This window comes from Rana temporaria, chromosome 10 (genome assembly GCF_905171775.1).
Source record: "Rana temporaria chromosome 10, aRanTem1.1, whole genome shotgun sequence".
In the NCBI taxonomy this organism is placed as follows: Eukaryota; Metazoa; Chordata; class Amphibia; order Anura; family Ranidae; genus Rana; species Rana temporaria.
This window is the reverse complement of record NC_053498.1, coordinates 146,759,244-146,785,532: the sequence shown is the minus strand read 5'-3', so window position 1 is coordinate 146,785,532 and position 26,289 is coordinate 146,759,244. Positions and strand designations below refer to the sequence as shown.

Below are 26,289 nucleotides of genomic sequence, written 5' to 3'. Positions count from 1 at the left end.
ATGATATTGTGATAAAGTTCATTATTTTCTGTAATGTACTGATAAACAGTAAGACTTTCATATATTTTAGATTCATTACACACAACTGAAGTAGTTCAAGCCTTTTTATTGTATTAATATTGATGGTTTTGGCATACAGCTCATGAAAACCCCAAATTCCTATCTCAAAAAATTAGCATATTTCATCCGACCAATAAAAGAAAAGTGTTTTTAATAAAAAAAAAAAAAGTCAACCTTCAAATAATTCTGTTCAGTTATGCACTCAATACTTGGTCGGGAATCCTTTTGCAGAAATGACTGCTTCAATGCGGCGTGGCATGGAGGCAATCAGCCTGTGGCACTGCTGCGGTGTTATGGAGGCCCAGGATGCTTCGGTAGCGGCCTTAAAGCGGTCCTCCACCCTAAAGTGGAGTCCCGCTGATCGGAACCCTCCCCCCCTCCGGTGTCACATTTGACACCTTTCAGGGGGGAGGGGGGTGCAGACACCTGTCTAAAGACAGGTATTTGCACCCACTTCCGGCCACACGCTACGGGCGAAAGACGGGCATTCCGTCACATCCCGTCTGTCGCCCGTTGTGTGCTGGGAACACTCGGCTCCCAGCACACAGCGTGTGAGCCAATCGGCGGGCCCAGCGCGACTCGCGCATGCGCCGTAGGGAACCGGGCAGTGAAGCCGCAGCGCTTCACTTCCTGGTTCCCTCAGCGTGGATGGCGGGGGGAGCAGCAGAGTGACGAGCGATCGCTCGTGCTCTGCTGCGATCGGCGCTGGACTCCAGGACAGGTAAGTGTCCTAATATTAAAAGTCAGCAGCTGCAGTATTTGTAGCTGCTGGCTTTTAATATTTTGTTCCCATGGCACATCCGCTTTAAGCTCATCCAGAGTGTTGGGTCTTGCGTCTCTCAACTTTCTCTTCCCAATATCCCACAGATTCTCTATGGGGTTCAGGTCAGGAGAGTTGGCAGGCCAATTGAGCACAGTAATACCATGGTCAGTAAACCATTTACCAGTGGTTTTGGCACTGTGAGCAGGTGCCAGGTCGTGCTGAAAAATGAAATCTTCATCTCCATAAAGCTTTTCAGCAGATGGAAGCATGAAGTGCTCCCAAATCTCCTGATAGCTAGCTGCATTCACCCTGCCCTTGAGAAAACACAGTGGACCAACACCAGCAGCTGACATGGCACCCCAGACCATCACTGACTGTGGGTACTTCCCAGTCTTCCTCCAGACTCTGGCACCTTGATTACCGAATGACATGCAAAATTTGCTTTCATCCGAAAAAAGTACTTTGGACCACTGAGCAACAGTCCAGTGTTGCTTCTCTGTAGCCCAGGTCAGGCGCTTCTGCCGCCGTTTCTGGTTCAAAAGTGGCTTGACCTGGGGAATGCGGCACCTGTAGCCCGTTTCCTGCACACGCCTGTACACGGTGGCTCTGGATGTTTCTACTCCAGACTCAGTCCACTGCTTCCGCAGGTCCCCCAAGGTCTGGAATCGGTCCTTCTCCACAATCTTCCTCAGGGTCCGGTCACCTCTTCTCGTTGTGCAGCGTTTTCTGCCACACTTTTTCCTTCCCACAGACTTCCCACTGAGGTGCCTTGATACAGCACTCTGGGAACAGCCTATTCGTTCAGAAATTCCTTTCTGTGTCTTACCCTCTTGCTTGAGGGTGTCAATGATGGCCTTCTGGACAGCAGTCAGGTCAGCAGTCTTACCCATGATTGCGGTTTGGAGTAATGAACCAGGCTGGGAGTTTTTAAAAGCCTCAGGAATATTTTGCAGGTGTTTAGAGTTAATTAGTTGATTCAGATGATTAGGTTAAGAGCTCGTTTAGAGAACCTTTTCATGATATGCTAATTTTTGGATATAGGAATTTGGGGTTTTCATGAGCTGTATGCCAAAATCATCAATATTAAAACAATAAAAGGCTTGAACTACTTCAGTTGTGTGTAATGAATCTAAAATATATGAAAGTCTAATGTTTATCAGTACATTACAGAAAATAATGAACTTTATCACAAATATGCTAATTTTTTGAGAATGACCTATATATATATAACATGTCCAGTGGGTTACATGTCCAGTGGGCACTCTCATGATATGTGCTTTGCAGTTCCTTGCAGGACTAAGTAGTTGATTTTCATCTGGCTTTTTATACACCAACCACACTGTGCTATATGGCTTTGCCACACTGCCTCTGATCTCTATATAGATCTTTTGCAGCCATTCTGTGGAATCCACATGGTTCCTCTATTGAACTAGCACTGCAGCTTAATCACTCACCGATGTCTCTGGTTAATTAACTCTCCAAATCGCTATTTATGAATACGCGCATGACCAGTTTAATCCTGGCGGGACCTTGTGTCTGTCACCAGCTGTGGGCAACTCGTGGTTGCTTATTCTGATTGGATATCGCTCCCTCCCCTGAAGAAGCGGAAGTCCGCGAAACATGTAGGGTCTATGCGATTTCCTTTCCAAGTTGCATCTGTATTTCCAACTGATTGATGCTCTCTGCTATCCACTGAATTAAATCAACAACTCAACTGGTTGTCCACTTCTTCATTTTTAAACTAATCAATTGTATATTGTGTATACTCTGTATTTATGAATAAAGCATTTTTGTAAATTTTGTAACAAAGAAATTGTGCTTTCTCATCACTATCATTTTGCAACTTACACGCACCGCAAATTATCCCTTCTCTTTATTGGAAAAAAACTATCCATCTATCTATATCTCCTTTTTTTTGTAAAGCGCCCCCCCCCCCCCTCAAATCGCGGCAGGGTTTAGAAGAAATGTCTAGCGTGTCCACCAATCGGTGGAATGCATTGTATGGCCCCACATCTAAAGCAGGACCCAGAATGGTTCGGGCCGCTTTCATAATGGAAACACCCAAAATAGCGTTCCGAACCCATCAGCTCCGTGGAAAAGAGGCATTAGTGGGTCCTGAGGACCGGAGTTGAGAACCATTGGGTTAGGCCAGTGCTTCTCAAATAGTGGGGCGCGCCCCCCAGGGGGGGCCCGAGGCTCCATAAAGGGGGGCTCGTTCCGGACCGCGGCGATCGCGCCATTTAGTATCCGCTTCTGTCCCCAGCCTCCTCCGCTAGTTAGAGGAGTGGACGGCGGGAGGCGGGACATTTTTGAACTGGGGGACGGTAGCATAGACAAATGATACTAATTACAGTCGCGCGGGGGGCGCGAAATGTTTTCTTCTTCCTAAGGGGGGCATGACAGAAAATAATTGAGAAGCACTGGGTTAGGCCAACCAAAGATCAAAAAATAGTGATGTGCAGGAAGCAGAAGTAGGTGGGCCAAAACTGAAACTTCTAAGCTCAGGTTGATACCTGAATAACAAAGTGCTCCAAGATCTAGGGGGCGCTCAAGAGCAAAGCCTATCCAGATGCCCACTAATCCCATCCAAGACATTATTTACTGACACAAAGGACTACGCGGACGCCTTTTTATTACCGGCTCTACTCCTTTCAGTACGGAGCTGTGCAGTGCCCATAATATGCCATCACTAAACAAATAATTCAGATCTTGGAATGGCAATGTCAATGCTTGGTGTCTTAAGAGCCTCAGTTGTCAGATTTGTGCCAAGCATGAAGGTTGAAGCAAAGATTTCAGACAGCCTTTGTCTGAGAAGATGAACAGTCCTTTCTATCTGCACTGCCTTGTCCTAAAGATCTATAGGACTGGAAGCTTCATTTAAAAAGCATCAATAGCTTCCAAAACGTTAGAAAAAGTTCACCCTTCGAATTCAAAATTCTAATCTATAGTAGGAGTTGGAATAAAAAAAAAAAAGTTGACCGTCTTTTGCATTCATCCATCCAAGGGTTGTCCCGATACCACTTTTTTGAGACCGAGTACAAGTACCGATACTTTTTTTCAAGTACTCGCCGATACCGAATACCGATAATTTTCTTTTTAATGTCATATGACAGTGGTGTTTTTTTTTTTTCTTTTACACAATTATTTTTTTTACTTTTGTTTTATTTTTTTTATATATATTTTTAGGGGGGTAGCGTCAGTGTGTTTTTTTTTTTTATTAATTTACATTTAAATTTTTTAATTATTTATTGCAAAAAAAAATGTTTTCGTTCAGCACTGTTGGGGGGGGCTTTGGTGCGATATCAGGGGTCTTAACAGACCTCCGATATCTCCCCTTTGAGACAGAGAAAGGGACAAAGGACAGTCCCTTTCTCAGCTGCACTGAAAATGAATAGAGAGAAGACAGAGGCGCCTATCCATTCATAAACTGAAACATTGTAAACACAGGTTACGATGTTTCAGTTATATGAATGAACAGAGTCAGTGATCACCGACTCTGTTTATTTGAAAAAGGTAGGAGCCGGGTTCAGCGGCTCCTACAGCCGCTCTCCATCCTGACAGAGGGGGTGGAGGAGGACGACATGGAGAGTGACACCATGGAGGGGGGAGAGCGGGGCATGGAGGGGGGAGAGCGCGGCACGGAGGGGGGACAGCAGCGGCACGGAGGGGGGACAGCAGCGGCACGGAGGGGGGACAGCAGCGGCACGGAGGGGGGACAGCAGCGGCACGGAATGGGACAACAGCGGCACGGAATGGGACAACAGCGGCACGGAATGGGACAACAGCGGCACGGAGGGGGAACATGGAGCATGGAGGGGGAGCGCAGAGCCAAGGAGGATAGCACGGGTACAGAAGGGGGGACACAGAGCATGGTGGGGGAGAGCAGAACCCAGGAGGATAGCAGTGGCATGGAGGGAGGACACAGAGCGTGGAGGGGGAGAGCAGAACGGATGGGGGGAACTGGAGGAGGATACAGGGAAAGTCGGAGCACACCAGACAGAATTAATTAGTGGAGCCTAGTAATGGAACGTGTTCCGGTACTAGACTCCACTGTGGTACCCAGCCCGGATTCCGGGGACAGCGGGAGGTATGCGCTCTTGTCAGTTGCCAGCGGAGAGAGCAAGCGGGTGGGGAACCCTAGCACCCGCCACATGCACTCCGCCTCTGGACACAGACAAGGAGGAGGGTGGGGAGCACTTTGGAGCTTCGGCGCCCCCACCTGAGGCGCCTGGGTGCGGAGCACCCCGCCTAGGATCGGCCCTGACCGGAGGGCCCCGTTAGATCTTACAATGTAGGAGGGAAATACCCTCATGGCACAAACATGAATTATTCGGGTGGTCCCCATCACAAAATGTACGCAGCTCAGTAAGAACTTTCCCCGCAATGGATGCATCGTGCAATCCAGACCTACGAGGCTCGCAGCCACACTTGGGGTGCTGTGGCTTTAAGCAAAAAAATAAATAAAATAAAAAAGTCTTCCTCCACAGCCCGGCAAGCAGGTACACTGTAACGGAGCTGTCATGTAGAGATTGTGATTTGTGAACTCGCTCCCCTCACATAACGAGAGACAGTGATGAAGAGTCAGGAAGTGGTAATTAGGTACATCTCTCTCTCTCAGCTGAGGAGAAATGCCACGGAATAGACTGGCGACACGTGTTTATTACAGACAGAAAGGAAGATCGAGGAGGGAGAACATCCTGAATCATCACCTGACAGACACACCAATAAAACCCGCCCGGGGCCGAAAAACTTCCACTCAGGTACACAAAAGGTACAATACATTTCATAGAAAGGTGTGCATTACATTTTATTGGAGAATGTATATATTATACACAGTGCCTTGCAAAAGTATTCACCCCCCTTGGCCATTTACCTATTATGTTACATTACAGCCTTTAGTTCAATGTTTTTTTAACCACTTAAGCCCCGGACCAATATGCTGCTAAATGCCCAGAGGCGTTTTTACAATTCGGCACTGCGTTGCTTTAACAGACAATTGCACGGTCGTGCGACGTGGCTCCCAAACAAAATGTGTCCTTTTCTTCCCACAAATAGAGCTTTTTTTTTTTTAAATCACAGAGGTGATCAAATACCACCAAAAGAAAGCTCCATTTGTGGGAAATTATAATTTGGGTACAGTGTTGTATGACCGCGCAATTGTCATTCAAAATGTGTCAGCGCTGAAAATTGGTCTGGGCACGAAGGGGGTTTAAGTGCCCAGTAATGAAGTGGTTAAGCCGGCACTATCATGTACCAGCAGGCGCGGTGACGTTTGTGGGGGTCTCTGTGTGCGCCGATTCTTTGCTTTACTAAAACGGACAGTATTGTACCGCCAGCGCACGCCGCCTGCTCTTACATGATAGGGCTGCTTGGTTTTAATGTTTCATGAAGATGAAGGTTCACTTTAAGTACGCGGGTCTCTATCGCACAGCCCAGGAAAACCAACATTGCCACAGACAAGAGACGAGAGCTTAATGCTGCTTAACTCCCGCCTGTAAAACGCCTGCAGAGGAAGTAGATTGGCTTGAATATTTTATAAAGGGAAATATTCCTCTATAAGCACAGTATGTTACTTAGAAACGCGGGACAGACTCCCCAACAACTCATCAGAAAGAAAATAACTCCCTGTGCAGACATCTCTCACTTCAATAAAAGCCGAGGACCATCGGGGGGCGCCGGAGAGTTCGCTCAAAGAGGACCTGTCGCACGCGTGCAACAGAACGCCAAGCGAAACTCCCCCGATTATTCATTGTCCGACAGTAACCGGATTTAGTGTGCGATTTTGTTTGAGATACACGTGTAAACGCCCGCCCCCTCCAATCAGGTGCCGGCATTTCCTGGCGCCACTCAAATGAAGTGACAACATCCACATTGCCAGATATGGCCCCTTAAAGAGGAAATGAACCCCCTGATGGGTTTTACTTCCCCTTCATTCCCCTGAAAAGTAGAAGCATAATGAGATAGCATGCCTCGCCCAAAACTCATTCACATGGGGGGGGCTTGAGTCTGGGGGCCCCCTTTGTTAAAGCGGGGGTTCACCCAAAAAATACATTTTTAACATTACATTCAGCCGAGTTGTCCTAATGGCAATCGGCTGTTTTTTTTTTAATTTTATCCCCGTACATACCGTATTTTCACCGCCGCTTCCGGGTATGTCTTCTGCGGGACTGGGCGTTCCTATCTGATTGACAGGCTTCCGACCGTCGCAAAGAAGCCCAACGTCGGTGCGCAGGCGCCGTATAGAGCCGCACCGACGTTCGGCTTCTTTCGGCAACTCATGACGCGCTGTACGCAACGGTCGGAAGCCTGTCAATCAGATAGGAACGCCCAGTCCCGCAGAAGACATACCCGGAAGCGGCGGTGAAAATACGGTATGTACGGGGATAAAATTAAAAAAACAGCCGATTGTCATTAGGACAACTCGGCTGAATGTAATGTTAAAAATTTATTTTTTGGGGTGAACCCCCGCTTTAACGTGGGATTCTAGATTCCATGTCCACAGACCCCCACAACCAACAGCCAGGGTTGTGGGGGAAGAGGCCCCTTGTCACCATTAACATTTAGACCAGGAGCTTCGGGGTGTTGTGGGCATGTGACCTGGTATGGTTCAGGAGGGGGGGGGGGCGCGCTCGCTTGTCTCCTCCCTCTCCTGACCTGCCGGGCTACATGCTCTGATAAGGGTCTGGTATGGATTTCCCTCATGCCCTTTTTATTTTTATTTTTTTGGCATGGGGTTCCCCTCCAAATTCCATACCCTGACCTGAAGGGGCCTATGCCGTTTATTTTTTTTATTGCTTTTTTTTTTTTAATTCACCTGTCAGCTGACAGCTGAAGACTCATCGGTTGGTAAGGATGCGGCGGCGGCTTCCCGGTCTGCTCCTTAACCAGCTATTCACGGTTTAAGAGAGAAAAAAAAGGGGGGGGGGGGGTTGCACGAAGACCGTATACAAAAACGCAAACGCACCGGAAACACCGACAGCAATCGCATATATGTGAACCTAGTGTAAAGGTATTTTTTATTTCAGATGATGTTCTCCTATGAAGCTCCAAAGTATACATTTTCGTAGAGGTGGGTTAGCAAAAGACATGGTCACCCATTTCACTTTAAAGTGTAGCTTATACCTAAAAAAAAAAAATAGTTTTATTCACTTCGAAATGCCTATTGCTATGCGGTCCCACAAAATCTGCTTTCCTATTCACCGAGGATCCTGACGTCGGCTCCTAACATCGCTAATGCTCCTGGGAAATGATGACACGTGATGCCGTGCCCTTCCCCAGTGAAAGAATCGCACTCCTATCCTTTGGTTCGATGATTGACGGCTTGTGAAACAGGTCCCCTGGCGCACAACGCGCGTCAACAGATTTCCGGAAATAGCCGAGCTGCGAGTCGGCACTATACGGCGCCTGCGCAGTCAGCTCTACACGGCGGGCGCAGGCGCCGTATAGTGCCGACTCGCAGCTCGGCTATCTCCGAGAATCTGGTGACGCGCGTTGTGCGACAGGGGACCCGTTTCACAAGCCGTCAATCATCGAACCGAAGGATAGGAACGCCCAGTCCCGCAGTCATCGGAACAGTGAGGCTGGGATAGGAACGCCCAGTCCCGCAGTCATCGGAACAGTGAGGCTGGGATAGGAACGCCCAGTCCCGCAGTCATCGGAACCCTGAGGCTGGGATAGGAACGCCCAGTCCCGCAGTCATCGGAACCCTGAGGCTGGGATAGGAACGCCCAGTCCCGCAGTCATCGGAACCCTGAGGCTGGGATAGGAACGCCCAGTCATCGGAACCCTGAGGCTGGGATAGGAACGCCCAGTCCCGCAGTCATCGGAACCCTGAGGCTGGGATAGGAACGCCCAGTCCCGCAGTCATCGGAAACCTGAGGCTGGGATAGGAACGCTCAGTGCCGGAGTCATCAGAACGCAGAAGCCCTGGACAAAATCAGGATAAAAAGAGGTATGTACAGAGAAAAAAAAATAAAAATGACCTGCCAAAAGTAAATGTACTTAGTATGCTGGGACTAATGTTAAAAATTTGTTTTTAGGGTGAACCTCCACTTTAAGAAAAAAAAAAAAAAATAAAAAAAAAAAAGTTTTCCTTTAACGAATGACGGCGCTGCCAATGAAATTTTCTGACAGCCGTGCAGTATTTGGTCGCTGTAGGAGCCCCGGTGGTACTGGAGAAGAAATACATGGAAGCTCGGTCGCACGTACCCTTTAAACACAGTAAAACCTCCACCAATTACACGCCTGCGCGGTCGTAAAAATCTTTAGTGCGACTCTGCAATCCCAGAGACGTTCGCCAACATCCCACTGACTTATCAGATGTACAAAATCTGTGGCCAGAAAGGAGGATATTTTTAACGTCCCTTCTGATTAGATCACTGCCCAAAATTCCACGGGTCACCGGCGTAATGGCCCCTGCAATCCTCGTGCCGTCTGCTGCCTTAATGTTACCTTTAGGTTACAGAGCGGCGCAGCGGTTATTTTATAGGCTTTTTTTTTTCCTCCCCCTTAAGACTGGCCTTGTGTCGGCTCCAATTCAACACATTACCGTCTCTAAAAAACAAAATGGATCTCATCTCCGCGCAGAATCAAGTTACTCATCTTAACTCCATAACCTGCATGACAATACGCATTTCAATGTAGTGGGGATTTATAGCGATATAAAAGCCGGCAGCGGCTGGGAGAATGGAATGTTTGTGTTCGGTGGACAACTCGCTTTCATTCGGCCTTTTTTTTATCTGGAGATATAAGTATTTAATGCTACTGTTGAGATTAAAGTGAACCTGTCATGTGAAAAAAAAATAAAAAATAAAAAATCCATGATTCATAAAAAGGTGCCTGCAAGACTTCAATGGATTCTTTTAAATAGCTGTCCCTGCACCCCGGGGGCCCCCTGAATAATGGGTGCATTGAGCTTTGCAGAGTTCAGGGGACCCTATTGCCACCAAAGGTGGATGACCACTGGACTAAGATCTACCAAGCCCAGGAACTGGCATCTTTTTTTTGGGGGGGGGGGGGGGGGAATGCAATTGTAACCACTTGCCTACCGGGCCAATTCTGACACTTTCCACATTTTGTTGTTAGGTTATAGCCTTATTCCAAAACCAATTAGAGCCGGTTCACACTGGGGCGACCTGGGATCCGACTTCAAGTCGCGCAGTCGAGAAAATGAATGGGAGCCGTCAACCACTTAACCCCCGGACCAAATTGCTGGTCAAAGACCAGAGCACTTTTTGCGATTCGGCACTGCGTCGCTTTAACGGACAACTGCGCGGTCGTGCGACGTGGCTCCCAAACATAATTGGCGTCCTTTTTTTTCCCACAAATAGAGCTTTCTTTTGGTGGTATTTGATCACCTCTGCGGTTTTTAGTTTTTGCGCTATAAACAAAAATAGAGCGTCAATTTTGAAAAAAAATGCAATATTTTTTACTTTTTGCTGTAATAAATATCCCCCAAAAACATATATAAAACTTTTTTTTCCTCAGTTTAGGCCGATACGTATTCTACCTATTTTTGGTAAAAAAAATAAAAATAAAAATCGCAATAAGCGTTTATCGATTGGTTTGCGCAAAATTTATAGCGTTTACAAAATAACGGATATTTTTATTGCATTTTTATGAATTTTTTTTTTTTACTACTAATGGCGGCGATCAGCGATTTTTTTCGTGACTGCGACATTATGGCGGACACTTCGGACAATTTTGACACATCTTTGGGACCATTGTCATTTTCACAGCAAAAAATGCATTTAAATTGCATTGTTTATTTAAAAAAAAACACAGGGGGCGCTGAACGTGTTAGGCTTCACCTAGTGTGTGTTTACAACAGTAGGGGTGTGTCTGTATGTCTGATGTCATCGATTCTGTCTCCCCTATAAAGGGCATGACACGATCGATGCGCCGCCACAGTGAAGCAGTGTTAACATACGGCTCTCCCCGTTCTTCAGCTCCGGGGAGCGATCACGACGGAGCGGCTATAAACGAATAGCCGCGCCGTCTTCCCGGATCGCTCCCCGAGGTAAGCCGCCCGCCGCACGTAGCGGGAGGGGGGGGGTCCCAATCGGACCCCCGACCCGCGGAAAGGCAAGGACGTATATATACGCCCATCTGCCTGTCCGTGCCATTTTGCGGACGCAAATACTCGTGCGGCGGGCGTTAAGTGGTTAACTGAAGCAACAATACAGGAAGATAACATACATTTCTCAGGCAAACCCCTCCCACAGAGCTAATTGTTGTTTGATTGGCCACTGGAAAGCCTCCTGTCCTGGAGGCGACAGGCCCGCTCCCACGTACACAAGCATCACAGGCCCCGCTCCCACGTACACAAGCATCACAGGCCCCGCTCCCACGTACACAAGCATCACAGGCCCCGCTCCCACGTACACAAGCATCACAGGCCCCGCTCCCGCGTACACAAGCATCACAGGCCCCGCTCCCGCGTACACAAGCATCACAGGCCCGCTCCCGCGTACACAAGCATCACAGGCCCGCTCCCGCGTACACAAGCATCACAGGCCCGCTCCCGCGTACACAAGCATCACAGGCCCGCTCCCGCGTACACAAGCATCACAGGCCCGCTTCCGCGTACACAAGCATCACAGGCCCGCTCCCGCGTACACAAGCATCACAGGCCCGCTCCCGCGTACACAAAAAAAAAAAAAAACTTCTTACGCTGTCATTATGGGGTATTGTTTGTAGAATTTTGTGGAAAATATGGATTTTAATGGGGACATGGATGGGCGATTTTTTTTTTTTTTTTTTTGTATATTTTACATTGAAAGCAAGAATTAAAATAGCGTTTTCAGTTCGTGGTTGAAGATTAGTTACACAATTTTTTTTTTAAATATCAATAAAAGTGAGATAGATAGAGACACACACATTATATATATATATATATACACACATACACATATACACACACACACACACACACACACATATATATATATACACATACACACACACACACACACACACACACACACACACTTCTATCCAATAGATATATATAAAATGTATTTATATAGATAGATATTAGATAGAAGTGGTGTGACCATCACCTTAAATAGTAAATATATATTATATATAAATAAACAAAAATCCACAGCCGAGGACACCAGTGGGCAGACACTATGGTATTTATGACACCATTACAAGCCATAAAAAGTGCCTTTGACACGTCAATCCCCAGACCTGTCACCTCTGGGCTAAACAAAGCGCAGGGCTCAGGAAACGCAGTCATCCAAGCGTTACATGGAGTAATGCGCAGTCCTTTAGGGAGAATATCGGACCAACATATGTCACACATGATACCGCTCAGAGAGCAACTGGGGATACAGATACATGGAAATAATAGATTTCTGTAATAAAAGAAAAAGATGTAGCATAAAAAGCGAGCACATTGCACACAGCAGAAAGGTACAAAATGCTTACAGGCTACACAGTGAGCGCGGAGGGGCGTGTTTGGGAATTTCTCTCCTGCATCATAAGCAGCTATTCCCCAATATAGAGATAAAACAGAATGGAGTAGATGGGCATACTACAGCAACTCCTGGTCAAAAAAAATAAAAAACACAACACTGAAGAAATGAACTAATCTGATTGGCCTACATGCACACCCTTTACAGAAATAGAGAGCACTGAGGATTTCTAGGGTTCCTGTGTACAGGACTGTTGCCTTATTCCAAAATAGGATAGGGTAAGGTTTTTGGTTAAAGTATTGAAACCAAAACATATTGCAGCCTGCCAATCATTAGTTCTCTCTTTTTTTTTTTTTGGCTTTTCCCCCTGGCGATGGCCTACCCCGCCAAAAGACGTCACTGCTGATGAAATGCGTAGGGCATGGCCATTCACGGAATCCTGATGCACCACAAGCAGAGATGATCAGCAGCTACTAAACTATCAGCCTGACAATTTTTTTTTTACTGCATTAAATGGATTGTCGTATCATACAGACGTTTTTAAATAAAAGATACATTTTAATGGACTTCACAATGGAAATATCTGCTTTTTATTTCACATCATCGCTGGTTGCTGGGGAGGCGACCACCTTTCCCCAGCAGGTGGCGAGCCTGAGGAGGGGGGGGGGGGTCATAATTGATGCGCTCCTGGCCATAAAAAAGTGGTATCGGGACAACCCTAAAAATAACCAATCGTCCTCGGTCTGGAGCTCCATGCATGATTGTGCCTCATGGGGTGAGGATGATCATGAAAAAGGTGAGGGGATCAGCCCAGAACTACACGGGGGGAGCTTGGGAATGACCTCAAGGCAGTTGGGACCACAGTCACCAAAACAAACCATTGGCAACACACAATATGCCGCCATGGATTAAATTCCTGCAATGCCCGCATGGTCCCCCTCCTCAAGAAGACACATGTACAGTCATGCCAATGAACATCTAAAATGATTCAGAAAAGGAGAAAGTTCTGTGGTCATATGAGACCAAAATGGAGCTCTTTGCCATCGACTCGCGTGTTTGGAGGAAGAAAAATGGTGACTATGACCCCAACAACGCCATCCCTACAGTCACACGGAGGGGGAAACATGAGGCTTTGGGGCCGTTTTGCTGATAAAGGTACAGGCCAACTTTGCCGCAATGGGCGGGGCCATGTATTGTAAGATCTTGGATGAGAACCTTCTTCCCTCAGACAGCACACTGAAGATGGGTCATGGACGGGTCTTCCAGCATAACAATGACCCAAAACACGCCGCCAAGGCCACAAAAGGAGTGGCTCAAGAAGCACATCAAGGTGATGGAGTGGCCTAGCCAGTCTCCAGACCTTAATCCTGTAGAAAATGTATGGAGGGAGCTGAAACTTCGAGTTGCCAAGTGACCGCCAAGAAACCTGAAGGATTTAGAGAAGAGCTGTAGAGAAGAGAAGAGCAAAACCCCTCCTGAGATGTGTGGAGACCTGATCACCAACTACAAGAAACGCCTGACCTCTGTGCTTTCCAACAAGGGTTCCTCCACCGACTACTAAGGGGATCGAATACTTATTTTACTCACTGAACTGCAACTCCATTTATAACATTTGTATTGTGTGTTTTTACTTTATTTTTGGTTGATATTCTGTCTCCATCATACAAAATACACCTATGATAAAAATGATAGACCCTTCATTTCTTTGTAAGTGAGCAAATGTACAAAATCTGCAGGGATCAAATACATTTTCCCATTGCACCTCCGACACCAGCACTGAGGATTTCTAGGGTTCCTGTGTACAGGACTGTTGCCTTATTCCAAAATAGGATAGGGTAAGGTTTTTGGTTAAAGTATTGAAACCAAAACATATTGCAGCCTGCCAATCATTAGTTCTCTCTTTTTTTTTTTTGGGCTTTTCCCCCTGGCGATGGCCTACCCCCCCCAAAAGACGTCACTGCTGATGAAATGCGTAGGGCATGGCCATTCACGGAATCCTGATGCACCACAAGCAGAGATTATCAGCAGCTACTAAACTATCAGCCTGACAATTTTTTTTTACTGTATTAAATGGATTGTCGTATCATACAGACGTTTTTAAATAAAGATACTTTTTAATGGACTTCACAATGGAAATATCTGCTTTCTATGTCACATCATCGCTGGTTGCTGGGGAGGCGACCACCTTTCCCCAGCAGGTGGAGAGCCTGAGGAAGGGGGGGGGGGATTCATAATTGATGCGCTCCTGGCCATTATAAATTTTGGCCCCACTCATCCGGTAAGAGGCTCATAGTATCTACTACTACGCGATGGTGGAGGTCTCGCACAGATACTTCTTCTTGGAACCCCTCTTATTGTGAAAATCTCTCCCTCTCTCCCCACACATTATATATAAAATCTCATTGACAGGACTAATCTGTGTACAACATGAGCACCCCCTGTAGCCAGTCTGCGGGGGGAGAATTATTATTGGTTGGAAGGGGATCAAATACTTACTCACTGAACTGCAACTAACATTTGTATCATGTGATTTTTTGCTGATATTCTGTCTCCAATATGTAAAATACATCTGTGATTAAAATTATAGACCCTTCATTTCTTTGTGAGTAGATAAACTTACACAATCTGCAGGTGATCAAATCATTGCCCCCACTGTACCTACAGGAGAGGTCTTGTACCCATTCAGATGCCCCCACCCCCCTTTAACTTCTAGCCTGCATGCTTGCATTCCAGATGCCATTGAGTGGTGCAACCTCTTTCCAAATCTTCCACACCTCTTTATAGTCGAGGTGACTCGACTATAAACCAAGGGGGCATTTTCAGCAAAAAAAAAAATAATAATAAAAAAAAAAAAAAAAAAAAAAAAAAAACGGCTTATACTCAAGTATATATTGGTACTATATTTATAGAGCCTGATAGACTTGTCAAGTCATTAAATAGCATAAAATATAAGAAAAAAAAAAATATCTATCACCACCTCGGCTCCTTGCTTCACTTCCCTCGCTGCCAGGTAGGCAGTGAGTCAGTGGGCAGCGCCGAGTGCTTCGTTGCCATCACAATGGGGTGGGCACTTAGACGATGCCGCCCGTTGTGAGGGCAACCCGAGTAGACGTCGCTGCGAGAATGACTGAAAGCGCGAGATCGGGGAGAGAATGGGCTCAGAAGCACCGTATCCCGCAACTGGATGCTTGTGGGCTTCACATGCCCACAAGCAAAATGAAAAAACGGCCAGCACAGCTTTATCAAAGCTCTTTTATGAGATGAAAGCGGACATCGAGGGACACATTTTTACAGAAGACATTTTAAACGCTTGTAAAATTAATTGAAGTTGGAAAATGTGTATCCTACCCCCCCCCCCCCTCATTTTGGATAGTGTAGGATGCGTTGGACTCTGCTAAATTGTTAGCGCTGTTTATCTCCCAAGTCGCACAATTTCTTGCAAACACCCCCCCCCAAAAAAAAAACAAAGCTCTGAATGACCACAACATGCCAGGTTCCAAATGCAGGCACACCCAGTGCAACGGATAGCTGTGCAACCTCACTTCCTAACCTAGAAAACACCAGGCCGGCCAAGCCCGAGATCCAGTCACATGGGCCAGCTCGGTCAACAACCTCGCAACGGTCAATAGCGAGAACCTCTTGATCTCGGCTGGATGCTAGGCAACGCTACTTAGTGAATCTTGGGCGAAGAAGTCGGCATCTTGAAATATGGAACACAAACCCAAACGACGTGCCGACGCGGTTTGTTCTAGCTGGTCTATCAATTATTTAAATATCATGTAGAGCTCTTGCATCAACACCTCTTGCTGTTCAGCCTAGTAAAAACGCAAAAACGCAATTGTTATCGAGCCTCGTATTGGTTGTACCTGCCGTCTCTTCGTGGTAAAGACGGTAAAAAGAAAGAAAAATTGATCTTTTGCCCATGAATAATTCGTCTTTGGCCTTTCAACATCGCCTTCTGATTCCGCACAACACAAAGGCTAGTTATTACACCGACCGCGCCTGGTCCGGCGAAACTCCCCTTGAGGTTGTCCTCTTGACACGTCTGGAGAGCAAGGGCCAGATCCACAGCCGCCGAGCGCAACTTAACTTTTCAGAGTTAAGTTACACCGCCGCAAATCTCCCAAGTTAGGTGCCGATCCACAAAGCACTTACCTGGAAATTTGCGGCGGTGTAACTTAACTCCGTCCGGCGCAAGGCGTTACTAATACAAACGGGCGATTCCCATTTAAATTAGGCGCGCTCCCGCGCCGGACGTACTGCGCATGCTCCGTCGGGTAACTTACCCGACGTGCATTGCGCTAACTGACGTCGCTCCGACGTCATTTGCTTAGACGTTAACGTAAATGGCGTCCAGCGCCATTCAGGAACGTCTTACGCAAACGACGTAGAGTTGAAAATTTCGACGCGGGAACGACGGCCATACTTAATAGGGCTTAGTCAAATAGGACTCAGCCCTATTTTTACTCGACGTAAACGACGTAGATTTAGCGCTACGGGCCCGCCGGAACGTTCGTGGATCGCCGTAAGTGTTCATTTGCATATTCTAGGCCGGCCGCAATGGCCTCGCCACCTAGCGGCCGGCCTAGAATTGCATCCTTAAGATCCGACAGTGTAATTCAATTACACATGTCGGATCTTCTGCCTATCTATGGTAAACTGATTCTGTGGATCAGTTCCAAAGATAGAAACAGCGATACGACGGCATATCAGTAGATACGCCGGCGTATCCCTTTTGTGGATTACCCCCCAAGTTTCCAAAGCCTCTTCTTTAGGTTTTCAAATTCCTTCTTTTTTTCCTTCTTCTGCCTTATAATCAAACACCCAGATCCCCGCCATAAAGACTCATTACTTATTTCTTCACGCGAAAGAGGCCTTTCCAGAAAGCAAAGCGGAAAGTACAGCCAAATACATAAAAATGGATTACTTTAAACTTCATAATACCTCTACGTCTGAAATTGCTTTCAACATTCATAAACTTTGCTATCATTTCCCACAAATTCTCTCTTTTGAAGCATCATTTCCCACCAATTCAGCGTTCCCAGCAACTCCAAAAAAGACGAGCAAGAAAAAAAAGAAAATGCATCGATGTAGGTATGAAATCTTTATTTTAAACAGATTTTTGCTTTCTGCTCGGTAATGAAAAGACAATGGCGATCATTTGCATTTCTGCCGCGGTGGCTTCAATTTACACAGCGGCAACAAACGTTGTCTGTGCGGCGGATTACAGTAGGTTGGAAGTTTTTTTTTTGTTATTTAACTCCATCAAATCTGGAAGTTTGTATCTAAATGAATGTCGTTCGGCTTCATTGCAAACAAGACTGCAGAAAACCAACGTCATTAGTCTTGGATACACATTGTTCTATATTCTGTAGAAGGTTTGCGTCTCTAAGGTCCTACATTTGTGGTGCTCAACCTGCAGCCCGGGGGCCACATGAAGACAGGGGGCCACATGAAGACACCAATCTGTATTTCCGATTGCCCCGTTATAACAATGCATTCTAGCAGTCTCATGCAATATGTCTCCAGTCAATGAATGTCTCTTGAGGCATGCCACAAGTCTCCAACAACTCCCATAGCCTCTGGCCATCTCCTGCACCGCCATGTGCCCCCCCCCCCCCCCCCGGCCTCTGGCCATCTCCTGCACCACCATGTGCCCCCTCCCCCCGGCCCCCTCTTGCACCGCCATGTGCCCCCCCGCCACCTCCTGCACCACCATGTGCCACCCGCCGGCCATCTCCTGCACCGTCATGTGCCCCCCCCCCCCCGCCGGCCACTGGCCATCTCCTGCACCACCTCGTGCCCCCCACCAGCCTTTGGCCATCTCCTGCAACGCCATGTGCCCCCGCCGCCCTCTGGCCATCTCCTGCAACGCCATGTGCCCCCCCGCCATCTCCTGCACCGTCATTGTGCCCCCCCCCCCTGCCGGCCTCTGGCCACCTCCTGCACCGCCATGTGCCCCCCCCCCCTGCCACCTCCAGCACCGCCATGTGCCACCCGCCGGCCATCTCCTGGACCGTCATGTGCCCCCCCCGCCGGCCATCTCCTGCACCGTCATGTGCCCCCCACTGGCCTTTGGCCATCTCCTGCAACGCCATGTGCCCCCCTCTGGCCATCTCCTGCAATGCCATGTGCCCCCCCCCCCCCGCCGGCCATCTCCTGCAACGCCATGTGCCGCCCACCGGCCATCTTCTGCACCGCCATGAGCCACCCACTGTCCTCTGGCCATCTTTTGTATTATGCCTACAGTTTGACCAACTCTCAGTCTCTGGCCATTTCTTGCATCATGCCTGCAGTCTGACTAGCTCTAATATCACGAATAAGGCAAGTATCGGTGGAAACGCATTGACTGTGTGCTGCGTGCACGCACACACACACACACACACACACACACACATTGTCTTAATAAGGTCCTGCTGTGATTCACCAGAAGCCGAAAAAAGCCACTGGTTTACAGCCTTTGTATCGTGTGCGCAGTCTCTCGACCGGCTCCCGCAAGGAGCCCGCAGTCTCTCGACCGGCTCCCGCAAGGAGCCCGCAGTCTCTCGACCGGCTCCCGCAAGGAGCCCGCAGTCTCTCGACCGGCTCCCGCAAGGAGCCCGCAGTCTCTCGACCGGCTCCCGCAAGGAGCCCGCAGTCTCTCGACCGGCTCCCGCAAGGAGCCCGCAGTCTCTCGACCGGCTCCCGCAAGGAGCCCGCAGTCTCTCGACCGGCTCCCGCAAGGAGCCCGCAGTCTCTCGACCGGCTCCCGCAAGGAGCCCGCAGTCTCTCGACCGGCTCCCGCAAGGAGCCCACAAGTCTCTCGACCGGCTCCCGCAAGGAGCCCACAAGTCTCTCGACCGCCTCCCGCAAGGAGCCCGCAGTCTCTCGAACCGTCTCCCGCAAGGAGCCCGCAGTCTCTCGAACCGGCTCCCGCAAGGAGCCCGCAGTCTCTCGAACCGGCTCCCGCAAGGAGCCCGCAGTCTCTCGAACCGGCTCCCGCAAGGAGCCCGCAGTCTCTCGAACCGGCTCCCGCAAGGAGCCCGCAGTCTCTCGAACCGGCTCCCGCAAGGAGCCCGCAGTCTCTCGAACCGGCTCCCGCAAGGAGCCCGCAGTCTCTCGAACCGGCTCCCGCAAGGAGCCCGCAGTCTCTCGAACCGGCTCCCGCAAGGAGCCCGCAGTCTCTCGAACCGGCTCCCGCAAGGAGCCCGCAGTCTCTCGAACCGGCTCCCGCAAGGAGCCCGCAGTCTCTCGAACCGGCTCCCGCAAGGAGCCCGCAGTCTCTCGAACCGGCTCCCGCAAGGAGCCCGCAGTCTCTCGAACCGGCTCCCGCAAGGAGCCCGCAGTCTCTCGACCGGCTCCCGCAAGGAGCCCGCAGTCTCTCGACCGGCTCCCGCAAGGAGCCCGCAGTCTCTCGACCGGCTCCCGCAAGGAGCCCACAAGTCTCTCGACCGCCTCCCGCAAGGAGCCCACAAGTCTCTCGACCGCCTCCCGCAAGGAGCCCACAGTCTGTCTGCGATCTTTGGCCATCTCTTGCATCATGCCCATAGTCAGTTGTGTATCTGCTGTATCTTATATGTGCAGCCCTTTGGTGATGTCGAGGGTCACAATTGAAGCCCCCCATTAAGAAGGTTGACCACCGCTGTCCTACATCCCGTATGTGTATAATGATTTTTTTTATATATCTAATCAAAAAAAAGAGAAGGGGTACTTGTCCTTTTAGCTTCCCCTTCCCCAGACTCCGGAGAAGTGACAGGCCATCTGCAATGTACTCTCCGTTCCAACTTTATACATATATACACACACACACACACACACACACACACACGAGTCCCCAAGACATAATCCTCTGAACTCACCCCATAAGCCTCCGTAAAATCCAAGTGCATCCAGTAACTCAAACACCAAAAACAACATTAAAATGATGGAGAGGCTGCTCCACAGATAAGTGGAATCATTTGTTGCAACTTAGAGGATAAACACATCAACATTAGTCAGCCGGTGTAGATGGAGAGAGCCGGGGAAACTAGGCTAGACTTGTAAAAGCTCGGTCGGGTCATTATTTGTCCCGGCTTCCCTATAACATATTCGTCTGAGCTCCTGAAGCTCAATTAATGTTATGAAGGAAACACAAACCCAAAAAAGGATTTAAAGTGAACCTGCTGGCTCATTTTAATTAGTAAGGCGTTTTACGGGTCCATGTAGCAGATACCCGCTTTAATATATGAATGCTGACCCCATACAAAAAAAAAAATAATAATAATAATAATAATAATAATAATAATAATAATAATAAATGCAAAACCGAAGAAATACAAAATAACTAGGGTTGTCCCGATATCGGGACCGATACCGAGTATTAGCGGGAGTACTCGTACTCCCGCTAATACCGCCGATGCTAAAATAGAATACTTCCGACGCCACCACCGCCGCTACGTTAATCACCGCGGCGCGGGGAACATTTCAGACAGCTTTCGTTTGAATAGCTGTTTTCCCCGCCGCGCATAGACACTCCCCCTTGGACGGATCTGTCCAATCGCGAGCAAGGGGGAGTGTCTCTATACACAGCGCGGCGGGGGAAACAGCTGTTCAAACGAAAGCTGTCTGAAATGTTCCCCGCGCCGCGGTGATTAACGTGGCGGCGGCATCATAACAGGTACGGGGGACATGGCTGGATATACGGGGGACATGGCAGCATTTGTGGGGGGGACATGGCTGCATTTGTGGGGGGGACATGGCTGCATTTGTGGGGGGGACATGGCTGCATTTGTGGGGGCGCCAGCTCACACATCTGGTGGTAAAAACTTGTAATACCAACGGCTCTCCACCAGATGGCGCCAGCTTTTTTTGCCCACCTTCCAAGCCAAGTCGCCAGGACACCATTTCTAGTCGCCATGGCGACCTGGCGCCCGGGATTTGTCAAGCCCTGACTTAAAGTAGTGCGATTTCAAAGTAGCAAGGTCGGCGTGATTTCAGGTGCTACTTGATAGACATCTGTGTGGCTTCATGCATAGATGTCTATTGAAGGCGCACCTGAAATCATCAAAAGCAGTGCAGGAACTACTTTTGCAAATCGGTGCGGCGCAAAAAATAAAAAAATTGGAATAGTGTCATTGTCTCCAATAGTCTGCGACTTGTCATGCGATTTGATCTCTCAAATCACATGACAAATCGATGCAATCTGAACCTCGGCTAAAAGCCCTTTCGCACTGCCAGCGCTAGTTTTAGCGGCGATTTACCGTCGTTTTAGCGGGGCTTTTCGGACGCTAGTGGGGCGCTTTAAAACCACCGCTAGCGGCCGAAGAAAGGATCAAATGGACCCGAAAAGCACTGCTGCCGAAAAAAATTGCAGGCGCTTTCGCAGTAGTGCCCATTCATTTCAATGGGCAGGGGCGGTGGAGGAGCGGTGTACTGCATACACCACTCCAAAAGATCCCGTTTGCAGGACTTTTTCTAACGTCCTGCAAGCGCATCGCCCCAGTGTGAAAGCACTGGAGCTGCAGGGGAGGAGTTTTTTCAGGCGCTATTTTTAGCGCCTGAAAAAACGCCTTCAGTGTGAAAGGGGGTCTAAAAAAAGATATAGTTCACCTTTTGGAACATGTTACATATTCCACCCATATTCCGGGTGGAAAATGTTACAGCAGCTTCCCCCCCCCCTCTCTCTCTCAAGTGACAGTGGGTGGGCATCTTCTCTGGGCGCCCGCTGTCACCATTTGAAAAATGACGTGGCCAGGTGTGGGGCTCTGCCCATCCGGCCACAACATTCATTCCCAGTCCTCTGAACAGGAAACTACTGTTGAGCGCTGTGGAAGTTCATTCATTCTTCCCGTCAGCATGCGTCGGTCTGTCCGTACAAGGTACGAGCAGACAGATACACCGAGAAGCTTGCAAGAGTCCTGCATGGCACCCAAGATCTCCCCATCGCTGGTTCAATGCTTTTCAGGCTCCAAGGAAATTTTAATAAAAGCACATTTTATTACCTGCAAAAGGATGCAATTTTTTTATTTTTTTATTTTTTAAAGGTGAACTTATCCTTTAATTAATGAGATATTATGGACATTGCGGAGTTCTTGCGCAGTAATTACCTTCACAGTGGCTGCACATCTCTACAGCACCGATAATGGGACTGATCACCTTTGGAGAGGAAGATATGGAAATGTTACTGTACCACGGGGAGGACTCCAGATAGAGCTCTCCTCCATATCCTCTTCATCACAATATTTGTTACCGATTTTACGGGGTAGGGAACGGCATAGATGCAATCTCTGGCTTCAAAATGTATGTATATACAGGGAGTGCATAATTATTAGGCAAGTTGTATTTTTGAGGATTAATTTTATTAGTGAACAACCACCATGTTCTCAATGAACCCAAAAAAACTCATTAATATCAAAGCTGAATATTTTTGGAAGTAGTTTTTAGTTTGTTTTTAGTTTTAGCTATTTTAGGGGGATATCTGTGTGTGCAGGTGACTATTACTGTGCATAATTATTAGGCAACTTAACAAAAAAAAAATATATATACCCATTTCAATTATTTATTTTTACCAGTGAAACCAATATAACATCTCAACATTCACAAATATACATTTCTGACATTCAAAAACAAAACAAAAAAATACTCATTTGCCTAATAATTCTGCACTCATATAATATAAATATATATATATATATATATATATATATATATATATATATATATATATATATATTTTACACACATACATATACACACATATATACACACACATACATACACACACATACATACATATACACACATATATACACACACATACATATACATACACACACATACATACATACACACACATACATACATATACACAGGGCTGCAACTAGGACCAAAACAACTAATCGATTATGAAATTAATCGATTACAATTTTCATAATCGATTCGATTTTTTGGTGCTTTTTGCAGAAACACACTACATTTCATTTATATATTTTCCTATGGGACACGTTCACATCCATGATTTTTTCAGCTACTGCGGATTTGGAAAGGGCAAGGACTTTTTAATGCAAAACGGTGCTATTTTTTTTTTTTTGGTTCAATATACTTCAATGGAGAAGCTGCAGAAAAGCATGTAATGTGTTTTTGCGGCAATTTGTGTTTTGCAATCTGCCCAACAACAAAATGGCCCAAAAAAATTACTAATCGATTATGAAAATAATCGTTAGTTGCAGCCCTAGCTGCAACCAATGATTATTTTCATAAATCGATTAGTTGGCCGATCATTGTTTCGATTAATCGGATAATAGCCTTAAAAAGAAAAAAAAAAAAAAAGAAAAAAAGAAAAAAAGGAAAAAAAGAAAAAAAGAAGGAAAAAAAGAAAAAAAGAAGGAAAAAAAGAAGGAAAGAAGAAGATCACAAAACACGCCAGGCACACACTACGGGGGGAAAGCAGTCCATGTGCTCAGGAAAAGGCTACATATCAAAGATGTTGCCACGCCATCAGTACACAAACATTATATTCAATATATATATATATATATATATACACATATACATACACACACACACACACACATCTGTTCTGTGCAATTTTCTGGGCTCCCCTGGTCCCAACTCCTCCCCCCTGCAGAGCGCCCCCAATACCAAGCCTTGCTCTCAAAAGCCACGCTCCTGTGAGTAGACACGGTCTTTGTGACAGAACGCCTGGCACCCAGCCTGGGTGCCTCTTCCAAGATACAGCTTCCTCCACTCTGGAACCAGGGATTATACACTAAATTACCAAAAGTATTGGGACGCCTGCCTTCACACAAACTTTAATGACATCCCAGTCTTAGTCCGGAGGGTTCAATATTGAGTTGGCCCCGCCCTTTGCACCTACAACAGCTTCAACTCTTCTGGGAAGAGCATTTGTGAGGTCAGGTACTGATGTTGGACGAGAAGGCCTGGCTCGCAGTCTCCGCTCCAATTCATCTCAAAGGTGTTCTTTTGGGTTGAGGTCAGGACTCTGTGCAGGCCAGTGAGCGAGTTTGGGGTGGAGGAACTTTGCTGTCCTTACCTCAACCTAATCGCTCTCAGGCCAATTTCACACTGGGGCGGGAGCCACGGTGGCGCTATACCGTCGGATTTTCAGCGGGATTCGGCCACTAGCGGTGCGGTATTAACCCCCGCTAGCGGCCAATGAAGGGTTAATACCACCCACAATGCGCCTCTGCAGAGGCGCATTGCCGGCGGTATTACCGCGGTTTCCCATTGTTTTAAATGGGAAGGAGCGCTAAAGGAGGGGTATACACGCCGCTCCTCTCACCGCTCCAAAGATGCCGCTGACAGGAGATTTTTTTTTGTTTCCCGCCAGCGCATCGCCTCAGTGTGAAACCCCTCGGGCTTTCACATTGAGTCTGCAGTGCAGGATTTTTTCAGGCGGTATAGTAGCGCTATTTTTAGCGCTGTACCGCCTGAAAAACTCCTCAGTGTGAAAGGGGTCTAATTCATCCCAATAGTGTTCTATCTGGTTGAGGTCAGGACTCTTTGCAGGTCAAGTTCCTCCACCCCAAACTCGCTCATCCATATCTTTATGGACCTTGCTTTGTGTGATGGTCCTCATCATGTGGTGGAGGGGGGATTATGGTGTGGGGGAGGGGGGATTATGGTGTGGGGTTGTTTTTCAGGGGTTGGGTTTGGCCCCTTAGTTTCAGTGAAGGGAACTCTTCAGCATACCAAGACATTTTGGCCAATTTCACGCTCCCAACTTTGTAGGAACAGTTTGGGGACGGCCCCTTCCTGTTCCAACATGACTGCCCACCAGTGCACAAAGCAAGGTCCATAAAGACATGGATGAGCGAGTTTGGGGGGGGGGGGGGGGACTTGACTGTCCTGACCTCAAGCTGATAGAAAACCATAGGAATGAATTAGAGCGGAGACTGAGAAAACACAAAGATGTGAATCAGAGGCATAACTAGAATCTTCAGGGCCCCAGTGCAAGAAACCATGAAGGGCCCCCACCAGGGTCGTTGCTGGATCTACAAAAGATCGAGCTAGAGCCCATAGCAGCGAAGTAAAAAAAAAAAAGTCATACACTTGGGCGGACATACGTGTGTGTGTGTGCGGATCCTCCCCCACTTACATTAGTGTCCCCCAGAGGGGGCCCCCCCCCCACTTACATTAGTGTCCCCCCAAGAGAGCCCGCCCCCCCACATCAGGGTCCCCAGACAGCCGATTCTCTGCCCCCCTCCAGAGGTTCCGTGTACCTGGCTGGTGAAGGAGGGAGGCAGGGGGGTTCTCCCTGGGGCTAATAGTTCTCCTGAGTGTACACAGTGGAGAGGGGAGGGGTCTGTGACCCATGCATGTATCAGCAACAGTGTACAAGCAGAGCCACAAACTGAAACCGATACCTGCCCGTGTCAGAAGCCCCTCCCCACTGTATACACTGACACTCGGGAAGAGAGAACTACAAGCCCCAGCGAGATCCCGCCGCCCACAGGCACCATAGAGCCGCCGATCGCCGCCTCCCACCATTCTAAACCGCCAGCCAGAGGTGCAGGGGAGGGGAGATGCCGGGTCAGCGGTAGAACGGCAGGGCCCAGTCGCAAGTGCGACTGCAGCGACCCCTATAGTTCCGCCACTGATGTGAATTCTGCATGGCCGGCTTAACGCAGTGCTGTATAGCCAATAAATATCCTGGGTCATGAATCTTCTGGAGGACGGAGGTGCCACTCCTTCATATAGACTACATGGGAAAAAAAAAAGTCTGTTGCTGCACATGGTGATGCCAAGAGACTAGGCAGCCTACGAGAGCAAGGCTGCACGGCAAGGGTACATTTTTTGGGGCTAATTCCAGCAATTCCACTTTAACCACTTAAGCCCCGGACCTTTAGGCAGCTAAATGCCCAGGCCAGGTTTTGCGATTCGGCACTGCGTCGCTTTAACAGACAATTGCGCGGTCGTGCGACGTGGCTCCCAAACAAAATTGGCGTCCTTTTTTCCCCCACAAATAGAGCTTTCTTTTGGTGGTATTTGATCACCTCTGCGGTTTTTATTTTTTGCGCTATAAACAAAAATAGAGCGACAATTTTGTAAAAAATTCAATATTTTTTA

The 26,289-nt window shown here is 47.9% G+C and overlaps 1 protein-coding gene across 1 annotated transcript in view; it reads right to left on the bottom strand.

Moving 5' to 3' along the window:
- The window catches only part of DNAJC11 (DnaJ heat shock protein family (Hsp40) member C11), a 163,266-nt gene that overhangs the window by 129,740 nt on the left and 7,237 nt on the right, over positions 1 to 26,289 (bottom strand). The window contains 4 exon segments of the mRNA XM_040326699.1: positions 235 to 246; positions 10,731 to 10,789; positions 21,843 to 21,866; positions 24,648 to 24,661. Coding sequence (XP_040182633.1) covers positions 235 to 246; positions 10,731 to 10,789; positions 21,843 to 21,866; positions 24,648 to 24,661 — 109 coding nt within the window.